This window comes from Haliotis rubra, unplaced genomic scaffold, assembly GCF_003918875.1.
Source record: "Haliotis rubra isolate DU_JTF1 unplaced genomic scaffold, ASM391887v1 Scf934, whole genome shotgun sequence".
NCBI classification, from domain to species: domain Eukaryota; kingdom Metazoa; phylum Mollusca; class Gastropoda; order Lepetellida; family Haliotidae; genus Haliotis; species Haliotis rubra.
Genome location: NW_025767673.1, coordinates 315,280 through 334,514, shown reverse-complemented (window position 1 = coordinate 334,514; position 19,235 = coordinate 315,280). Strand labels below are relative to the sequence as shown.

Genomic DNA, 19,235 nt, shown 5'->3' with positions numbered 1-19,235 from the left:
GTCTCAACGACAAGTGGCTGCACATTTCCACTGCCACCGGAACACCATTTTTCTGTACTGGTGAGACGCTACCAGAACACAAATGACGTCATCGATCGGCCACGTTCTGGACGTCCACGTGTAACAACGCCAAGACAGGACAGATGGATAAGGGTGACCCATCTGCGCCACAGGTTTCAGACTGCACTGATGACTGGCCGAACCATCCCAGGACTTCGCCGTATCCACCCCAACACAGTTCGACAACGTATACGTCATCACGGGATCAGACCACGACGTCCCGCCATACGGCCTATCCTGACACAACGTCATCGACATGCTCGCCGAATGTGGTGCCGAAATCGTGTCCGCAGACCCTTGTTTTGGTGGAGAAATGTTGAGTACAGATGAGTCCAGGTTTAACATTTCCCATAGTGATGGACGTCAACGTGCCTATAGACGCGTGGGAGAACGTTATGCACAGGCCTGTGTCTTGGAGAGGAATCGCTTTGGTGGTGGTTCCGTGATGATTTGGGGTGGAATAACAGCACGCCAAAGAACTCCTTTGGTGATTGTTCAGAGCAACTTAACTGGTGTGGGCTACAGGGACCAGATTCTTCGACCTGTGACAATTCCTTTTCTGCAACGTCATGGCCCTGGGTTAACATTCCAACAGGACAATGCCCGCCCTCATACGGCAAGGGTTGCTATGGATTTCTAGCAACACCACAACGTTGACTTACTGCCTTGGCCTGCAAATTCACCTGATCTCTCCCCGATAGAACATGTTTGGGACGAGATGGATCGACGTCTACGCCGTCTTCCTCATCCGCCAGATAACGTCCTTGACCTTGCAACAGAACTTGAGAGAATCTGGCGTGACATCCCACAAGCCTTCCTTGCACGTTTGATAGGCTCTATGCGTCGTCGATGCACTGCTGTTCTCAATGCCGATGGTGGACATACCCGTTATTGAGCTTGTTACATGGTCGTTTGACCCCTGTCCCGCTTGTGGACTCGTGACGTCATTGTGATTGACTTTTCAATTGAAATTCTCCCGACTTGTTATGGTCTCATGATCCCTCCATTAAAGTTTATATGTAGCTTTGACATTGTTATCGTACTTATCAACTGGGATAATATTTTGACAATGCACAGTTTCTTTATGTGGCTAGTATATTTGATACCAAAATTCAACCAATCCGTTTGTATGGTGCCGAAGTATGGGGTATTAATAATTTTTATAAGATTGAAAATGTACATTTAACAATGCATGTAAGAAGTTCTTAAATGTTGGTCCCCAAACACCAAATGTAATTGTTTATGGTGAATCTGGACGTTACCCAATCTATATAAATGCACAACGGCGTTTCATAAAATACTGGCTTAAACTTGTAAATATGCATCAACAAAGAATTAAAAAAAAGCTTACGATATGCTAATGTATTTTGATAATTGTGGTTATGATAACTATGTTTCATCTGTGCGTAATTTATTGTTTTCATATGGATTTGGTTATGTTTGGTTATGTCAAGGTGTTGGTAATGAAACTCAGTTTCTTCAAATGTTTAAATAAGTTGCAGTTGCCATGTATATAGTCATGGAATAGTACAATTGAAGAAAGTTCAAGGTATAAGCCAGAAAAATATTTATCTATGTTAACAAATAAGAAACAGAAATATTCTTACTAGGATCAGAGATTTTGCATGCCTGTTTTTACGATGTTCACTTAAATCAAAACAAGATTATAGATTTTTGGTTTTTGAGTTTTCATTAACCTAATAGAGTTACTTCCTTCCTAACATTGTTTTTCCAACATAAACAAAATAAAATAAATTCATTGTCATTATCCATAATCTCTTCTGTTTGTTTGGATTAGTACATTTGGACTAGTTAATTAACGAAGGTAACAGTGTAATGAACCTCAGTGCAACCAACCATAACCTTTGTTTTAACGAGTCTAACTTTTGGGAGGACACCACAGAACGCGGGTGCACGAGCAATAAATCAATGCGTTTGTTTATGGTGTATAGCCTGATAGGTGTCCCGTTCAAATTGCATGTGATCGAAGTTGTGTATTGCATGTCATTAGCAGACAGGCAGGCAGACAGACGCATCTTCACTGCGCATGCGCCATGGGCGCAGTGCAGCACAGCTGTTGAAACCAACTTTTCACCCCACTGGGGGTGTATTTAGTGAATCGTTTGAACTCCGATTTCGCAGGGGTTTTCTCATCACGTTATTTTTCAACGTTAGAAGTTGAATTTGCGTTTTTGATCATTTGTTACTGTAAGTCCAAAGGTATCAGAATCTGCAAAGTTGTGTTTTACCTTGCATGTGACCTTTAAACTTAACAGATGAACACGTCTTTGATCAGTGACGAACATAACGTGACTTGTTACAGCCACTGCTGCAGACAATGGCTGTCCAGATGCATAGACGTGCCTTCATTTCTCCTAAATGGCCTGTTTCTTATATAATCATGTATTGCCAGTGGCATCTTGTTTGCATTTCCTCAACATATTTCATAAACAGTGTCACTGGTTCAAGTTTGTTTTGCACCACATTCAGAAATTTCCAGCTATATGGCAGAACTGGTTCAAGTACCACAAGAAGACAGTCATCAATATCCCACTCCAAAACAACCAAAAGGCACCAGTACCCCACCAGACCTATCCATGTGCCAAGTTTGGTGAAGAAATAGTGAACGGTTTTAAAGTTCTGCTGCGGAAAAAGAGTACTACCACCAAAAAGTCAAACTTGTTGCCATTGAAACGTAAAAAATATTTTATTCAGAATCCCAAAACTACCAAAAGGCACCAGTACACCACCAGATCTATCTATGTGCGAAGTTTGGTGAAGAAATCTTGAACGGTTTTAGAGTTATGCCCTGGAAAAGACAATGTGTGCACGGACGGAGTGTATTTTAATACCCCATGCAAAACGTTGCGGGGGATATAAAATGCATGAAGCGTTGCAATCGAAAAACTTCCATGTAACTAACTTTTGCTTCTGAGTATATTCATACCTGTGAAAACGAAGCTTCTCTTAAATTGAAATGTGAAAAAATGTCAGTTCAGTAGTGCTCCAGTGTCATTTTCAGCTAGCCTGCTTCTGGGAATTTAGCAGGAAACTGGCAGCCAACTACAACATGCCAGTGGCATAACTGCCATATTGGAAAAAAGGCAGTTGTGAATTATGTACTGAAATTAAATCAACTATTGGCTGCCTGGGAGATGTGTAACCATGTATGTGGATCTAAATCTTTCAATGTTCATAGCAGTGTGGTTATTGAAAACAACAAATTAGGCAATCTTCTATTAGCTATGCACTTTGTAATGTATAATTGACAAAACATATTTTTTGTGATTTCTTTTAAGAATCACACACTGCCATAACCAATTTTAGTAGTCAGGATAATATTTTCAAAGCAGCCCAATCCTTACCAAATCTTGTTGCTTATTGTGTTTTCCCAACTAATATTCATTGATTGGGAAATGAGTGTGGTGATGAATGGGTTCAACCCATTTTTATCGGAGATATCTCCCTTTTCCCAGTACACCCTAATTCTTTCAGCAGATTTGGGACACAAGAATCCTAACAGGATTATGTGCTCCAAGTAACAGATCTAGTTTATGAAATCCTCACTTGAAACTAAATGAAATGCAAAAACGTAAAAGCTCAAGAAATCTGGTACTTCATTGCTTTGATGTTACACGATACCATAGGTTGTTATACACACTTAGTTAAAGTTTTTAGAAAAAAACAACGCAAGGACTGAATACCATCACAGGTTTAATAGATTTTTTTCCCTTTTACACTGGTGATGATCTATTGGTTGGCCTTCATAGCGATCCTGCGGTCGCGCTCCTCGGCAATGGACAGCTTCACTCCTTTGCCTCTTGGTAGGGAAATCCATGGCTTGGTGCCCTTGCCGATCACAAACACATAGCTCATTCTGGAATTAATAAAAATATCAAAATACAATACAAAGATAACAAGAAGACAAAGTCATCAATATCCCCCTCAATGGCAAAATACTCTTCATGATTATGTCTACGAGTTATGATTAAGTCAAATAATTAGGTGTGTATATAGAAAAGTGGAAGGAGAGTATTGAAAGGTTTTTAAAGTTCTGCTCCAGAAAGCAGCACTATCACCAATTTCAGGCCAAGTCAAACTTGTTGCCACGGAAATGCCAAAAATATTTTATTCTGAATTTCAGAACTACCAAAAGGCACCAGTACACCACCAGACCAATCTATGTGCCAAGTTTGGTGAAGAAACAGTTTTAGAGTTCAGCTCGGGAAAAGAGCACTACCACAATGTCAGGCTAAGTCAAACTTGTTGGCCATGGAAATGCCAAAAATATTTCATTCAGAATCCCAAAACTACCAAAAGGCACCAGTACACCACCAGATCCATGTATGTGCCAAGTTTGGTGAAGACATATTCAACGGTTTTAGAGTTCTGCTCCGGAAAAGAGCACTACCACTAATTTCAGTCACAGTCGAACTTGTTGGCCATGGAAACGCCAAAAATATTTAATTCAGAATCCCAAAACTACCAAAAGGCACCAGTACACCACCAGATCCATGTATGTGCCAAGTTTGGTGAAGAAATATCGAACGGTTTTAGAGTTCTGCTCCGGAAAAGACAAATGTGCACGGACGGACGGATGGACGGAGTCCATTTTAATAACAAAGCTTCCAGGAGAATTTCAGTAGTGTGTACGATAATAATGAAGCCAGCACAGATAGACTGATCCAGCAACGAGATTACCAAATTGATTTATGCAGACAGAAATCCAGATAACCAATATATAGTTCCTGGTATCAATATCTGCAAGATTCGAGTGAACTTGGCCAAGTATGTCAAAACACACTGACAGTGTCCACATCATTGAGAAAATGGTTTTGACATAACACTATTTACACATTCATGAAAGATCATTACCAGATCACATACAAACTGTATTAGGTTATAAATCTCAGGTGACAAAATGGACACTGTACAAGCTATGGTCATAGCTGATTAACATAAAATGTCAGATTAGTGGAGTGAGTTTAGGTTCACGCCGCACTCAGCTATATGGCAGCGGTCTGTAAACAATCGATTCTGGACCAGACAATCCAGTGATCAACATCTGAATCAAAATTGGGTTTCAATTGACTTGCAAAATAAAGAATTGGTAGGTGTCACGAGTAGTGCTTGATAGGCCAATCATCCATGATTATGTTTACATTAAGTTTTAATCGATTGCATGCGATGACAGCAAAGCAGTTGGGTGGGGGGCAACAAAGTCTCCGACCTTGTCATGATGTATTGTACTGTGAAGCATTTCGAGTCGGGGGGCATCTCAAAACCAATATTTTTAAAATCGTTAATCCTCGCAAAGACATGAGGGCCTGTGGATAAAAAAAAAAATTCTACAACCTTTGCAGGTATATTCATTCCTGTGTAATCATGGGCATCATGACTTGACTGCTGAGCAGTTAAAGCAGTTAATAATATATCATGTTCATGTATCTACCATTTGGTGATGCCAGAAGCAAGTGCACATGCAGCCAGCGACCGTCTGATAGATCTTTATTTAGGCTTCATTATGACCCCAGGCATGCAGAAACACACAAGAGGCTTCGATATGAGCCATTTCAATAACTGTTGTGAATGAAGACTTAACTCAGAAGACACTCATGGGTATATTCCTCTAAGAGTGAGAGCCTGACATAGGAGTAAGTGAGTTTAGTTTTACGTCCCTTTTAGCAATATACCATCAATATCACAGCAGGGGACACCAGAAATGGGCTTCACACATTGTACCCTTGTGCTGAAATCGGACCAGGGTCTTCAGCATGGCGAGCAACACTTTAACCATCAGGCTAACACCACCCCCCACCCCACTCCCAACACAAGACCAAGAAATACCAATGTATTGATATGATGCAACTAGAGAGAGAATCACTGACCATATGCTCTCCAATGCTTTGTTTCTCTAATGAAGAATACCAAACATTCCAGTGAGTGAGTAATGCCTCACAAGTTCAATTTCGTAATTATTTCCCTGGTGTTATATTGTCTACTGACTGAAGAGAAAACCCTGAAATAGCAAACCTTGTGGCAAATGTGTGTCCCAGGGAATCCTTGACATGAACAATGTCGAAGGACCCAGGATGCTTTTCCCTGTTGATGATGACGCCAACACGTCCCAAGTTGTGGCCACCAGTGATTGTGCACAGGTTACCTGAAACAGTCATAGAAATCTCTCAAGATTCCAACTATTTACTGTGCAGTCAATGTATGTGTGTTTGGTTTCTTGTCCACACTCGGCAATAGTCATTAAGGTAGCCCATACAAAGAATGCCTGCGCCATGTAATATACATACTATGAGCAATGAAACACTGTCTGGTGACACTGACAGTATTGACACATTGCCTTAGAACAGTGTTCACTCAGCGTTTCTAAGAGCTAAGCCTTGACCCACCTGTCCAGTTGTGTGGGCCCTTTAGAAATATTGTGGGTCAAATCAAATTGCTGTGACTTGTTAGCCATACAGTATTTACTGTAAACGTATTATATTTCGCGCAGGTTTTATTTTCGCACAAAACATTTTAGCGCGAAAATTTATACACCGCGAATAAACCTGTCATTCATTCAGTCTAGCCACGCTCGCCCCTGAGTTGTTACCATAACAGATCAAGTTTGAAGACAGAAATCTACGGGAATCTTAAAATGACGACTGATAGTAGCATAAAGAATCATACTTAACTGTCGCTGTAATGGATTTCCCAAAACATAATTAAATAATGAGCCAAATCCATCGCCGAATTTTAGTGAAAACAGCAATGTGTGTTGTGGCCGCCATGGAAATTGGTCACATGACAGATGGTTTGATACAAAACAGATTACCATGAAACGACTCGGAAAGAAATAATACAGCAGTATTTTATTTATTCATTAAGATTTATTTACCAGTACATCATGAAGCGAATAGTCACTTAACACTCAATCATCTCATTCACAACAACCCGGCTTGTTTGAAATCACAAAGAGCTTCATATACAGTAGAAGTTAATTCGTTAGAATTCGGAACATAAGACTGATGTGTTTTTCATCTCTTCCGTGAGTACTGACTGACTGAGTTTAGCTTTACGCCGCTTTTAGCAATATTCCAGCAATATCACGGCGGGGGACACCAGAAATGGGCTTAACACATTGTGCCCATGTGGGGAAACGGATTACTGTGTACTAGTATATCGCACAGATTGGGATTTCCTGTGAGTAAGCAATAAATGCCGCCTGACAGGTTAAGCCACTCTGTTTTCACTGCTATTAGTGTTGGCCAAAGAGACAGCAGGCAGTTCCGGGCAATTACTGATTGCGCGAATAATTGACCGCGCGATGTAGTCTAAACTCTCAATTCCGCGAAAATTGCACCACGCGAAAATAAGTACATTTACAGTAGTAGTTACTGGTATTAACCCATTCAACACCGTAGGCCGGAAAACCGGCCAAGACGTCACAAGACCCCAGACACCATAGGCCGGTAAACCAGCCAGGCAGTAGTCGCATCAAAATTATATATAATTTTAGGAACCTAACTAACATATGATTCTTTTATCAAATCTATCACTTTTCACAATGTCTGAAAACTTATTAAATTTCAAATGACCATATATTATCGACAGGATTAGAATTATAAACTATTTTTTGCAATGTTATTGAAAAAAATAATAATTCTCGGACACATGCTTAAGTGCGGGTCCACAATAACATTGTCAAAGAGCAAAGTAACGATGTTTCGAGGAAATCATTAACTAAATTGATTAAACTAATGAATAAAATCAACAACAGCATCCATAAAAGATGTCAAACGTACATATAAAATTACTATTTCTATCTTTTTGTGCGATCATTTAATGCAAGTCATTTAGTCAAGTCACTGACAAGTGACATCTCGGCTCTCGCCGCCTCAATCTTCAGGCTCGGACACGATGTTTAATGCGAAAATATATGCATGAAGCATTTTTGTCACAGGTCATAACCTAGCACGATACGTCCAATAAGTTCCATAATTTACGTTTAGGTAGCGATTTCTTGCTTAATGTTCAAAATAGCATTATTTTACCCAAAACGTTCGTCTAAATCTAAATGTTTTCATTTACAAGGACGGTATCCATTGCCGTAATATGATTGGCTGCCTTAGGTCACGTGTCTGATTTTGACCAATCACGATCCTTATAGCAGACTGTGGCGAAAAAGCGTCATTAGAAACCAATGTTCATCCAATAAAATCGCTTCTTACAACTAAGAAAATACTCTCGGCAAGGGTACAGTGATGTTGTTGATGTTCAGAGCTTCGAACGATACCCAACATCAAACGATTCGCCTCCCATGTTATTCATACGAAGCTTCGAAAACGGAGGTATTTTCCGTTGTTGTGTCATGTTACCGAGCGGAAAGCCACTGATATCGGGAAATAGTTGACCATACATATTATTTAAGAAATCTTTTTTATAATAATTTTCTGATTACGTAAAAATGAAAATATAAACGAAAAAGGCACGGGCATGTTATGACATGTCACAAATGGAAAATAAATCGATATAGCTTTTGCTTCTATTGTGGTTTATCTGGACATTATAAATGTAAGCTTGCATTTTCATTACAAAAATAAATCTATTTAAGGTGTAGTTGTATTATTTGAATAACATTATAAACATAAACTTCATATTTATCAACACTGGGATTAGATCTTTTAAATGGTGTACGAGATGTAGTAGCAATAACGTTTTACAAGCTTATAATTTCCTTCATAAACATAGGCTTCATCTGTGACCCAGAGTCTCTGGGAACTCAGTGCCATGGCAGTAAATGCCTCTGGTTGACTGGTGTTGAAAGAGTTAAGCTCCCAATATTTTTTCACCTTAACTACAGGTAAGGTCAACTATCTGATCATGAGAAACCAAATCTGAACTTCTTGTGACATCATCAACATGGTTATACTAATGAAAATATGATTTATCTTTTGAGGGCCTCAATTTTAATGTCCCTGATGGGTATCTGTTCAAACGAGCTAACAGCTGAACTATTCGTAACTTTACCCATCTTGCAAAATGCATAGCAATTAATCCCTACATAATACCACTAAAATATGTTGGCTAATGACATTGCTGAGTGAGTTTAGTTTTAGGTCGCACTCAGCAATATTCCAGCTATATGGCGGCGGTCTGTAAATAGTCAAGTCTGGACCAGACAATCCAGTGATCAACAGCATGAGCATAGATCTGCACAAATGGGAACGGATGACATGTGTCAACCAAGTCAGCGAGTCTGACCACCTGATCCCGTTAGTCGCCTCTCATGACAAGCATAGTCAGCTTTTGTGGCAAGCATGGGTTGCTGAAGACCTATTCTACCCCGGATGTTCACATCTCAATGACATTGATGAACTCTCACCTGATTCAAACTTAACGTAGTCCTTCATTTTTCCTGTAGCAATGTCCACCATGATGGTGTCATTTACTTTCACCACAGGGTCCGGGTAGCGGATGGTTCTGCCATCATTTGTTGTCAGGTATGGCACTCCTTTGGGGCCAGTTGCAACACCTCTCACTCGACAGAGCTTGTACTGAAAAGGGTCGTTTTTTTTCAGGAAAGGTTTTCAAAGTAGTACAGGTCTAAATCAGTTTTCACAGTCTTACACTGTTTCTAACATTTGGTAATGCCAAAAGCATGAAATCTGCAGTTAGCGACCGTCTGAAAGATTATTATCTTGGCTTCATTGTGACCTCAGACGTGCAAATACACACGAGAGGCTTCGATATGAGCCATCTGAGAAAAAGCAAACATGAATCAATGTTAAAACCTGCAAATGTTTTCTATGGCTCTGCCACCTGAGACAAAGACTGATATGTATCTTGGTTATTAAATCAAATCTACATTTTCTAAAAGTCAGTTGCCATGAACAACTGAAATGAATTATGAACAAACTGAAATAACTAACACTATTCAAAGAGATGCAAACAACAAAATGTGGACCAACACTATTCAAAGAGATGCCAACAACAGGTCCTGTGGACCAACACTATTCAAAGAGATGCCAACAACAGGTCCTGTGGACCAACTAAATGGCAACTGTCATTTTAGGAAACATATGTCAAGATGGGTAAACTGCAAATATTTGAAAAATATAGGGTGTTCTTTCACTTCTTTAGAGTAGTATACATGATGTTATCTAGGGGAGTAGTATACATGATGTTATCTAGGGGAGTAGTATACATGATGTTATCTGGGGGAGTAGTATACATGATGTTATCTAGGGGAGTAGTATACATGATGTTATCTAGGGGAGTAGTATACATGATGTTATCTAGGGGAGTAGTATACATGATGTTATCTAGGTTAAGAGTTCCTCCCGTTCCCCCATCCCAAATAATATGTATAAATATTCTAGAATTATAAACAAAACTTAATTACTAGAGAACTCACAAAATGATTAAAAGTCCAAAATGTAAGTTAGGGCTAGGTTTAGGGTTAGGTTTAGAGTTGGGGGAACGGAAGGAACTCTTTCCTTATCTAGTGCTAGGTAATGGGTCTACACTACATGATTACACTCCAGAAATAGTGGGTTGGGGGTTTGCTTTTGCTTCTCTTTCAGGTTTCTTGGGCTAACGTAAGTTAGAATACACCATTATCTACAGATCAACATTAGGGTCGAACGAACCACACATACACATGACAGATATCACTGCGAATGTATTATACTTGAAAACAACTCAGTATGTAGGAAGTTAAGTTTAATAGCTACTTAGATGTTAAGACACTACCAATAATGATTCAAGAGTAAATACCTTTGCTTCTTCTGGCTTTATACGGTGCACAATAAATCTTCCTTTGACATCATACAGGACTCGGAAATTTTCAGAGGTCTTCTCAATGGTGACGACATCTAAAACAAATCAGGTGTTTCAGATTCTCAACATAAAAATAAAACAAAACCTAATATACTCAAAAGTTCTGTTGCTCAATTGATACTTTTCCAGCAGGACAGGCTGCAATCCACAATCAGGCTTCTATCACACAATCAATGCAATGTGTTTTAATTAAAGCAATTGTAAGAACTGATTATAGATAACACTGTGGACAGTGCTCTATCATGTCTTACTCTTCAAAAGAGGCTCACATTCTCATGAATTGCAAACAGTTCAAACACCAAGACTATCACATGGTCCTATCACTTTAACTTGCGGAAACCAATAACTGCAGTGTATGGCTAACACAGATGTATATAAATTATGAAGTGAGGGTTTGTTTTAAACGACAAAACAGGCTTGAAAGAACAATGCTTTTCAGTGTTAAATGTATACCTTTTGTTTCTTACCATATCGGTGAAATAAAAAATACCACAAACCCATGAATCCTGTGGGAAAGTTTTTATCTGTGCGAACTCGGCCATCAACCTTGATGAGCCTCTGATTGACAATCTTCTTGACCTCATTGTATGTGAGGGCATACTTAAGCCTATTCCTCATAAGCACACTCATTGGCAGTGCCTCCCTTAGCTTGTGAGGACCAGTGCTGGGACGGGGGGCCTGTAATCAAATTTACCACTTTAAGTTTTGTGTGAACATATTCTTCAGTTCCCTTGTAGTATGCAGAGATAATATCAACAAATAATAAATAATTCTAGAATGGCGCATGACTTACATTGTTATAATCATAACAGGACTTTGTAAAGTGTGAAATTCAGTTTACTTATGATCTGTTCTCATTTGAATGTGGCTGAAGATTTTAGTTACTTCACTTTCTTCTCAACACCCAAAATGAAAACAATTCGTTTAGCTGCAGGAAATTTTTTAATTCATACATATTGATCACTGCAAAGAACACTGTATACAGAACAATGCTTAGTACTAGTAAATGAAAATTAGAAACTTACAAAGACACCTCCAAGTTTGTCCAGCATCCATGATTTCGGTGCTGTAACTCTTTTAAGCACTTTCCTCCGTCCTCGATAACCCTAAAATCATGACAAATATATTTCAGAAATATTTCAATGACAAATATGAACAAGGCAGTTTGAAATGTTATATTTTAATGAAACCATGTGAAAACCTTTCGAACTTTGCTGTAAATCTGTAAATCAGCTCCATCTGGTGAAGATCCTGGTCATAACTTGCTTTGCAAGCTTGAAACAACTTCGTTGATGAGTTAATCTTATTTGCGAATACAAATTACAATACCAAGGGACTACTGGCGCTAACACATTTAAATAGTGCTTTAGAACTCAGCACCTGATTGTTGGCGTTTCAGCCCATGCAGAGTAGTCATTTTCTCCACGAACATCGATCAAAGACAATATGCTGTTTCCTCAAGCTGAATGACTGTTTGATTGGCAATTGATATTCAACCCTAATTATCGTGAAGGGGTATTTGATCGGAAATTGGTACTTTTTCGGAGAGGGGACGCAAGGGTTCAGGATAGTTGGACGTAACGTAACCTAACACTTGCACAAACATACAGAACGAACAGGCACGCGTTATCTGGTAAGCGAGGGCTAGTGTCAGCGGTGCCCCAAAAATCAAACGACGATGATACCTATCGCAACTTAAATCTTCAATATATTAGTTGTATCTGTCAGCTGGTAATGAGAAAACACATGTGTACACAGTTGAAACCTATCCAACTTAGGTAAAAGAAATCGTCCTAATCACACATGTAGTTGACATCAGATTCACAATAAGAGGTAAACCACAAGGACAAACGTTTGACATGGACATTTAAAGAATAATTGAATAATTTTATCCATATATTAGACTAGATGCATCAGATTTTGCAGACATTGCCCAATCTGTCCTCACCATTTTGGATGGCTACCGGAAAAGGCCGCATATGAGATCAGCAATTCTGTTTCCGCTTCCGCTTTGGTTTACGTTATCGTTCCTTTGATTGGTCATTAGTCTGTATACTGAACCAATGGAATATATTCTAACATCGACAAGAGGTTACTTCTGTAACGTGTATTTAATGCTCTTATATACACGACAAGACGATGTGGCGCATATAACTCTGTTATATACACGACATGGCGTATATATGTGTATAGATGTCTGTAATATCCACCACAGCCCTTTTATCGTTTATATAATGCTGTCATTCACACGACAGCTAAGTAAACTATATGTTAACCTCAGGATATATTTATGAGAAATTATAACTGAATGGGTAAAAATAATTCCATAATGACATATGAATTTGTAACAAAGAACTTTTTTTGCGCACCACCCAGTGTCGATTCAAAATGTTTGTCTTACAAATTTGAAGTTATGCTCTAAATGTTATATGTAGATATATTTGTAATATATTTTCGTAGTTGCATTGACGAGACTTTATTAAATGAATTTATTACAACTTATACATGTGATACATATCGTCGCCAGAATTATAAAGAAATTAATGTTTACAGAACTATTTCGTGCTGCGAATTTATAAATAAAATCTAACACAAACCAAGTTCATTCAACGCATGTATATCAGTTTTATTTTCAATATATTTGCACATGTGCATACATTGATGGAACGATGTGTGTGTAACAAAAACATTTTTTTTCTCGTAAATATTTAATGTTGTATTTGGCCTTAGGAAGACAAATTAAAACTCTGCTGGGCAGCGGGTGACTAGTCATGTGTTTGGAGATAAAACTCTACAATGTTTAAGGAAGCGGCTACCTCTATATGAGTTAGAAAATCAAACTTTACAAAGTAGCGGGTACCTGTGTGTGTTAAGAGATGAAACTCTACAAGGAAGCGGGTACCTCTATCGTGTGTTAGGAGATAAAACTCCACAAGGTAGCGGTTACCTCTATACATTTTAAGAGGTAAAAGTCTACAAGGCAGCTGGTACCTTTATGTATGCAAAGTATAACAAGGCGCAAACTTTTATGTATGTATGTGTGTGCTGGGTTGTTTTTGTTGTTGTTGTTGTTATTCTAATAGTATGTAGCATTTGCATGTAAGTATGCATGCTTGCATGTATGTGAGTGTTTGGATATACATGTGCATGTAAGTGCGCGTAGGTACGTTGTTGTTTTGTATGTGTACATATCTGTGTGAGGACTTCATAGAGAGATAGCGTAAGCCGGTGGTTGTGTATGTGAATGCGTGATTACCGGATTGCTAATGTGGGGTGAATGCTTGATTGCATGTATGCGTGAGTGAGTGTATGAGTGAACGAGTGCATGATTGAGTGATTGCGTGTCAGTGTGCGTGCGTGCGTCAGCGTGGTTCTAACTTCTGTGTGATTGTATTCTCTTATTTTATTGTATTGCTGTGATATTCTAGTATTTTAGTGTCTCATAGGCCACACGTCCGGGTGCTTTTTATATTCAATATATGTATTCATTGCATTGTATTCCATTACAAATGCATGTGAAACTCTAATAAACAAGTTCTCTATATGTGTTAGGAGATACAGCTCTAAAACTCAGCGCACCCGTGTCTGTGTAAGGAGATAAAGCTCTACAAGGCAGCAGGTTCCTTTGTATGTGTGTGGGATAAAACTCTACCAAACAATGGGTACCTGCGTGTGTTAGGAGATAACACTATGCTAGGCAGTGGATACCTCCATATGTGTTTAGAGATAAAACTCTACAAGGCAGCGGGTACCTATGTGTTATATACTATAGAACTCTACAAGGCAGCGGGTACCTATGTGTTATATACTATAGAACTCTACAAGGCAGCGGGTACCTATGTGTTATATACTATAGAACTCTACAAGGCAGCGGGTACCTATGTGTTATATACTATAGAACTCTACAAGGCAGCGGGTACATATGTGTTATATACTATAGAACTCTACAAGGCAGCGGGTACCTATGTGTTATATACTATAGAACTCTTCAACGCAGCAGGTACATATGTGTGTAGGAGTTACACTTATGCTGCTCGCGACCTTTAAGAGTTGATCTTTAAGTGAAACACGATGACAGCAAATGACGAATGACCGATAGTTTATATATAAAAATGACCACCCACCCCCCACCTCCCGTCATTCGTTATTCACGTAATGGTGTCTCGAAACGCATTGACGCTCACATAAGGTGGCATCGCATAATTCGACTTATGAATATTCTAAATAATCCTGAAAAGGATTTGAATGAAAATATTACAACGTTGAATAACAACAATTTGACATATTTGATTCCAAATAAGGTCTAATATGTTATGGATGACACTGATACAATATGACACCATTCTAACAGAAGACACTCATACAGGTTGAATGACACTAATACAGACGGGACAACACCAATACAGGTGGGATGACACTAAAACAGGTGGAATAACATACAGGTGGGATGACACTAATACAGGTGGAATAACATACAGGTGGGATGACACTAATACAGGTGGAATAACATACAGGTGGGATGACACTAATACAGGTGGAATAACATACAGGTGGGATGACACTAATACAGGAGGAATAACATACAGGTGGAATGACACTAATACAGGAGGAATAACATACAGGTTGGATGACACTAATACAGGAGGAATAACATACAGGTGGGATGACACTAATACAGGTGGAATAACATACAGGTGGGATGACACAGGTGGACATACAGGTCGGATGACACTAATACAGGTGGAATAACATACAGGTCGAATGACACTAATACAGGTGGAATAACATACAGGTGGGATGACACTAATACAGGTGGAATAACATACAGGTGGGATGACACTAATACAGGTGGAATAACATACAGGTGGGATGACACTAATACAGGTGGAATAACATACAGGTGGGATGACACTAATACAGGAGGAATAACATACAGGTCGAATGACACAAATACAGGAGGAATAACATACAGGTGGGATGACACTAATACAGGTGGAATAACATACAGGTGGGATGACACTAATACAGGAGGAATAACATACAGGTGGAATGACACTAATACAGGAGGAATAACATACAGGTGGGATGACACTAATACAGGAGGAATAACATACAGGTGGGATGACACTAATACAGGAGGAACAACATACAGGTGGGATGACACTAATACAGGTGGAATAACATACAGGTGGGATGACACTAATACAGGTGGAATGACATACAGGTGGGATGGCACTAATACAGGAGGAATAACATACAGGTCGAATGACACAAATACAGGAGGAATAACATACAGGTGGGATGACACTAATACAGATGGAATAACATACAGGTGGGATGACACTAATACAGGAGGAATAACATACAGGTGGAATGACACTAATACAGGAGGAATAACATACAGGTTGGATGACACTAATACAGGAGGAATAACATACAGGTGGGATGACACTAATACAGGAGGAACAACATACAGGTGGGATGACACTAATACAGGTGGAATAACATACAGGTCGAATGACACTAATACAGGTGGAATAACATACAGGTGGGATGACACTAATACAGGTGGAATAACATTCACGTGGGATGACACAAATACAGGAGGAATAACATACAGGTGGGATGACACTAATACAGGTGGGATGACACTAATACAGGTGGAATAACATACAGGTGGGATGACACTAATACAGGTGGAATAACATACAGGTGGGATGACACAAATACAGGAGGAATAACATACAGGTGGGATGACACTAATACAGGTGGAATAACATACAGGTGGGATGACACTAATACAGGAGGAATAACATACAGGTAGAATGACACTAATACAAGAGGAATAACATACAGGTGGGATGACACTAATACAGGAGGAATAACATACAGGTGGGATGACACTAATACAGGAGGAATAACATTCAGGTTGAATGACACTCATACAGGTGGAATAACATACAGGTGGGATGGCACTAATACAGGTGGAATAACATACAGGTGGGATGACACTAATACAGGTGGGATGACACTAATACAGGTGGAATAACATACAGGTGGGATGACACTAATACAGGTGGAATAACATACAGGTGGGATGACACTAATACAGGTGGGATGACACAAATACAGGAGGAATAACATACAGGTGGGATGACACTAATACAGGTGGAATAACATACAGGTGGGATGACACTAATACAGGTGGAATAACATTGATACTGACTGAGTTACAATCATATTAGTTTAATGACTTTTTTTGTTAAAACGGAGTTGAATTAGGATTGTGATAAGCCTTGCTGTGTTTGAGGATTTGCAAACGTATTTCGGTGTTTATACCGTCGCATATTTCATGCTCTGCTGACGCGTCGCCGATATAACTAAATGTGCGACAGTTTAACCCCCGATATACGTTTGCAAATCCTCAAACACAGTAGGACCCGTGAAGGTCCGGGTTAGAATGAATCTTCAGTAATCCATGCTTGTCGTAAGAGGCGACAAACGGGATCGGGTGGTCAGGCTCGCTGGCTTGGTTGACACATGTCCTCGGTTCCCAATTGCGCAGATCGATGGTCATGCTGTTGATCACTGGATTGTCTGGTCCAGACTCTATTATTTTCGGAACCGCCGCCATATAGCTGGAATATTGCTGAGTGAGGTGTAAAGCTAAATTCACTTACTGACAGACATATCATCGACAGCCCATCCTGCTCTTGTGGTCATAAGATCGAAAATGCTGTACATTATTTCTTCATATGCAATAAATACATGGAATTATGACAAAAATCATTCTTCTATTTGAAGGGATTTAGTATCAACACATTTAGTATAACAGGGGCGTGGTTGGCGAGCTGGCTAAGGCTCGTGATCCAGCAAGCTTGAGGTGTCGGGATCGAGCCCACCTGTGCAGATTCTTTCAGTGTTGTCACGGCCCCAGTGTACAGTACACGGTTACAGGCCGGGCGAGACACATTTCCGAAACAGATAGCCTAAATTGATGTGGCTTTCCCGGCAATAGTTACGGTTGCGTGAACATGGAATGTGGCTCTCCCGGCTATGCTGTCAAAACATGCTTAGTGATTCAAACGCGTTACCGTATTTAACAAAACAAGACATGTTTCCTCATAATTTTATTCAGATCACAACAGGTTTTGTTTCTATAATTAGCACAATATAATATACTAATAGGTATATTACATATAATAATAATATCACAAAAAATTAAAAAATCTTAATCTGCAAAACATAATAATAATGATAATGGTTTAGTTTGTTGCCATGTGTACAAACAGATAAAATGACGTAAGATCACAAAACATTCTTTTTTACACCCCCTACTGCAGATGAAGGAGGTCGCCCACATGATCCGTATACTCCATGTCACTCAGGTGTTGGCTCAGAAGCTTGGTCTCCAGTGATGCAATATACGAGCGGCAATGGTTTTGTATTTCTTTTTTCCTGAAGGTGCTGTCCACTGGTCAGATAGTCTCATGACAGCAACCTCTGTGAGAGACTGCTCACGCTGAAGCTTTACTATCTCGTAAATGTTAGGATGGCACTTCTGGACAAGTCTCTTTACCTTATTGTGCCACCCTTTTAGGTTATTGTTAGATTAATCTTAATCTAGGGACAGTATTTTTCCGGTATTGCGATGTCATTGAACGTGTTCATTTTAAATTCCTTAAATTAGCTACCGGTCTTAGATAAAACACCCCGAACTTGGAAGACAACCTATTCAGCTCCAAATCTCTAAACGATTAATTACTTATTGGTGCAAATTGAAATTTTCGCATCCAAACAACAAAATAGCAGCTTTCATTCTAGATTTAGAATCATAAATAGGGATAGTCTTTTACCGGTATTGCTAAACGGGTACCTGCTAAACACCACGCTTGTGAGTAAGAAAGATTATTCGTTTCTTGTGAAAACAATATTATACATGGGGACTCTCTTTTACCGGTTACGGTAATCCATTAATTAATTAATCTATTGGAAATGTGGCTTTACCGGCTACAGCCATGTAATTGAAATGTGGCCTTCCCGGCAAAAGTCATTTTTGAAATGTGGCTTTTCCGGCCTGTCACCCAGTACACAACCCTGTGCACCTACAAGAAACCACGAATGCGTTGGTATATGACCAGATGGTGGCCACATGAATACGTACAAACACCTAGTTGCGGGTACAGCAACGTGCAGTAAATTGAACAAAGTACTGTGACCCAGTCCACCCAGCTGTGAATGGGTACCTCGTAAAGATGAGAAGCCGCAATAACTCGGTGCGCCTATAGTAGCTGCAAGAGTTGTAAGTTCCTCGGTGAGTTGAGATTGATAATACGATG

General features: G+C 39.4%; 1 protein-coding gene and 1 non-coding gene across 2 annotated transcripts; both read right to left on the bottom strand.

Moving 5' to 3' along the window:
• Positions 1-3,757: 3,757 nt before the first annotated feature.
• LOC124264646 (40S ribosomal protein S4-like) lies at positions 3,758-12,919 on the bottom strand. The gene is made up of 7 exons (XM_046699385.1): positions 12,845-12,919; positions 11,922-12,002; positions 11,394-11,574; positions 10,834-10,931; positions 9,440-9,611; positions 6,094-6,223; positions 3,758-3,937 (listed from the first exon to the last, which is right to left on the bottom strand). The coding sequence occupies exons 1-7, from the start codon at positions 12,845-12,847 to the stop codon at positions 3,811-3,813; spliced, it is 792 nt and encodes a 263-aa protein (XP_046555341.1). The 5' UTR covers positions 12,848-12,919; the 3' UTR covers positions 3,758-3,810.
• On the bottom strand, positions 5,501-5,633 carry LOC124264653. Its single transcript, XR_006895208.1, has one exon. It is a non-coding gene; the product is annotated as a small nucleolar RNA SNORA16B/SNORA16A family (small nucleolar RNA).
• Positions 12,920-19,235: the final 6,316 nt, after the last annotated feature.

Excerpts from the sequence above, each read along its gene's own strand:
- LOC124264646 (XM_046699385.1), bottom strand. Across the intron at positions 10,932-11,393 it reads CTTTCCCACAGGATTCATGG|ATGTCGTCACCATTGAGAAG; the intron begins GTTTGTGGTATT and ends GATTTGTTTTAG. Across the intron at positions 6,224-9,439 it reads CTACGTTAAGTTTGAATCAG|GTAACCTGTGCACAATCACT; the intron begins GTGAGAGTTCAT and ends TGACTGTTTCAG.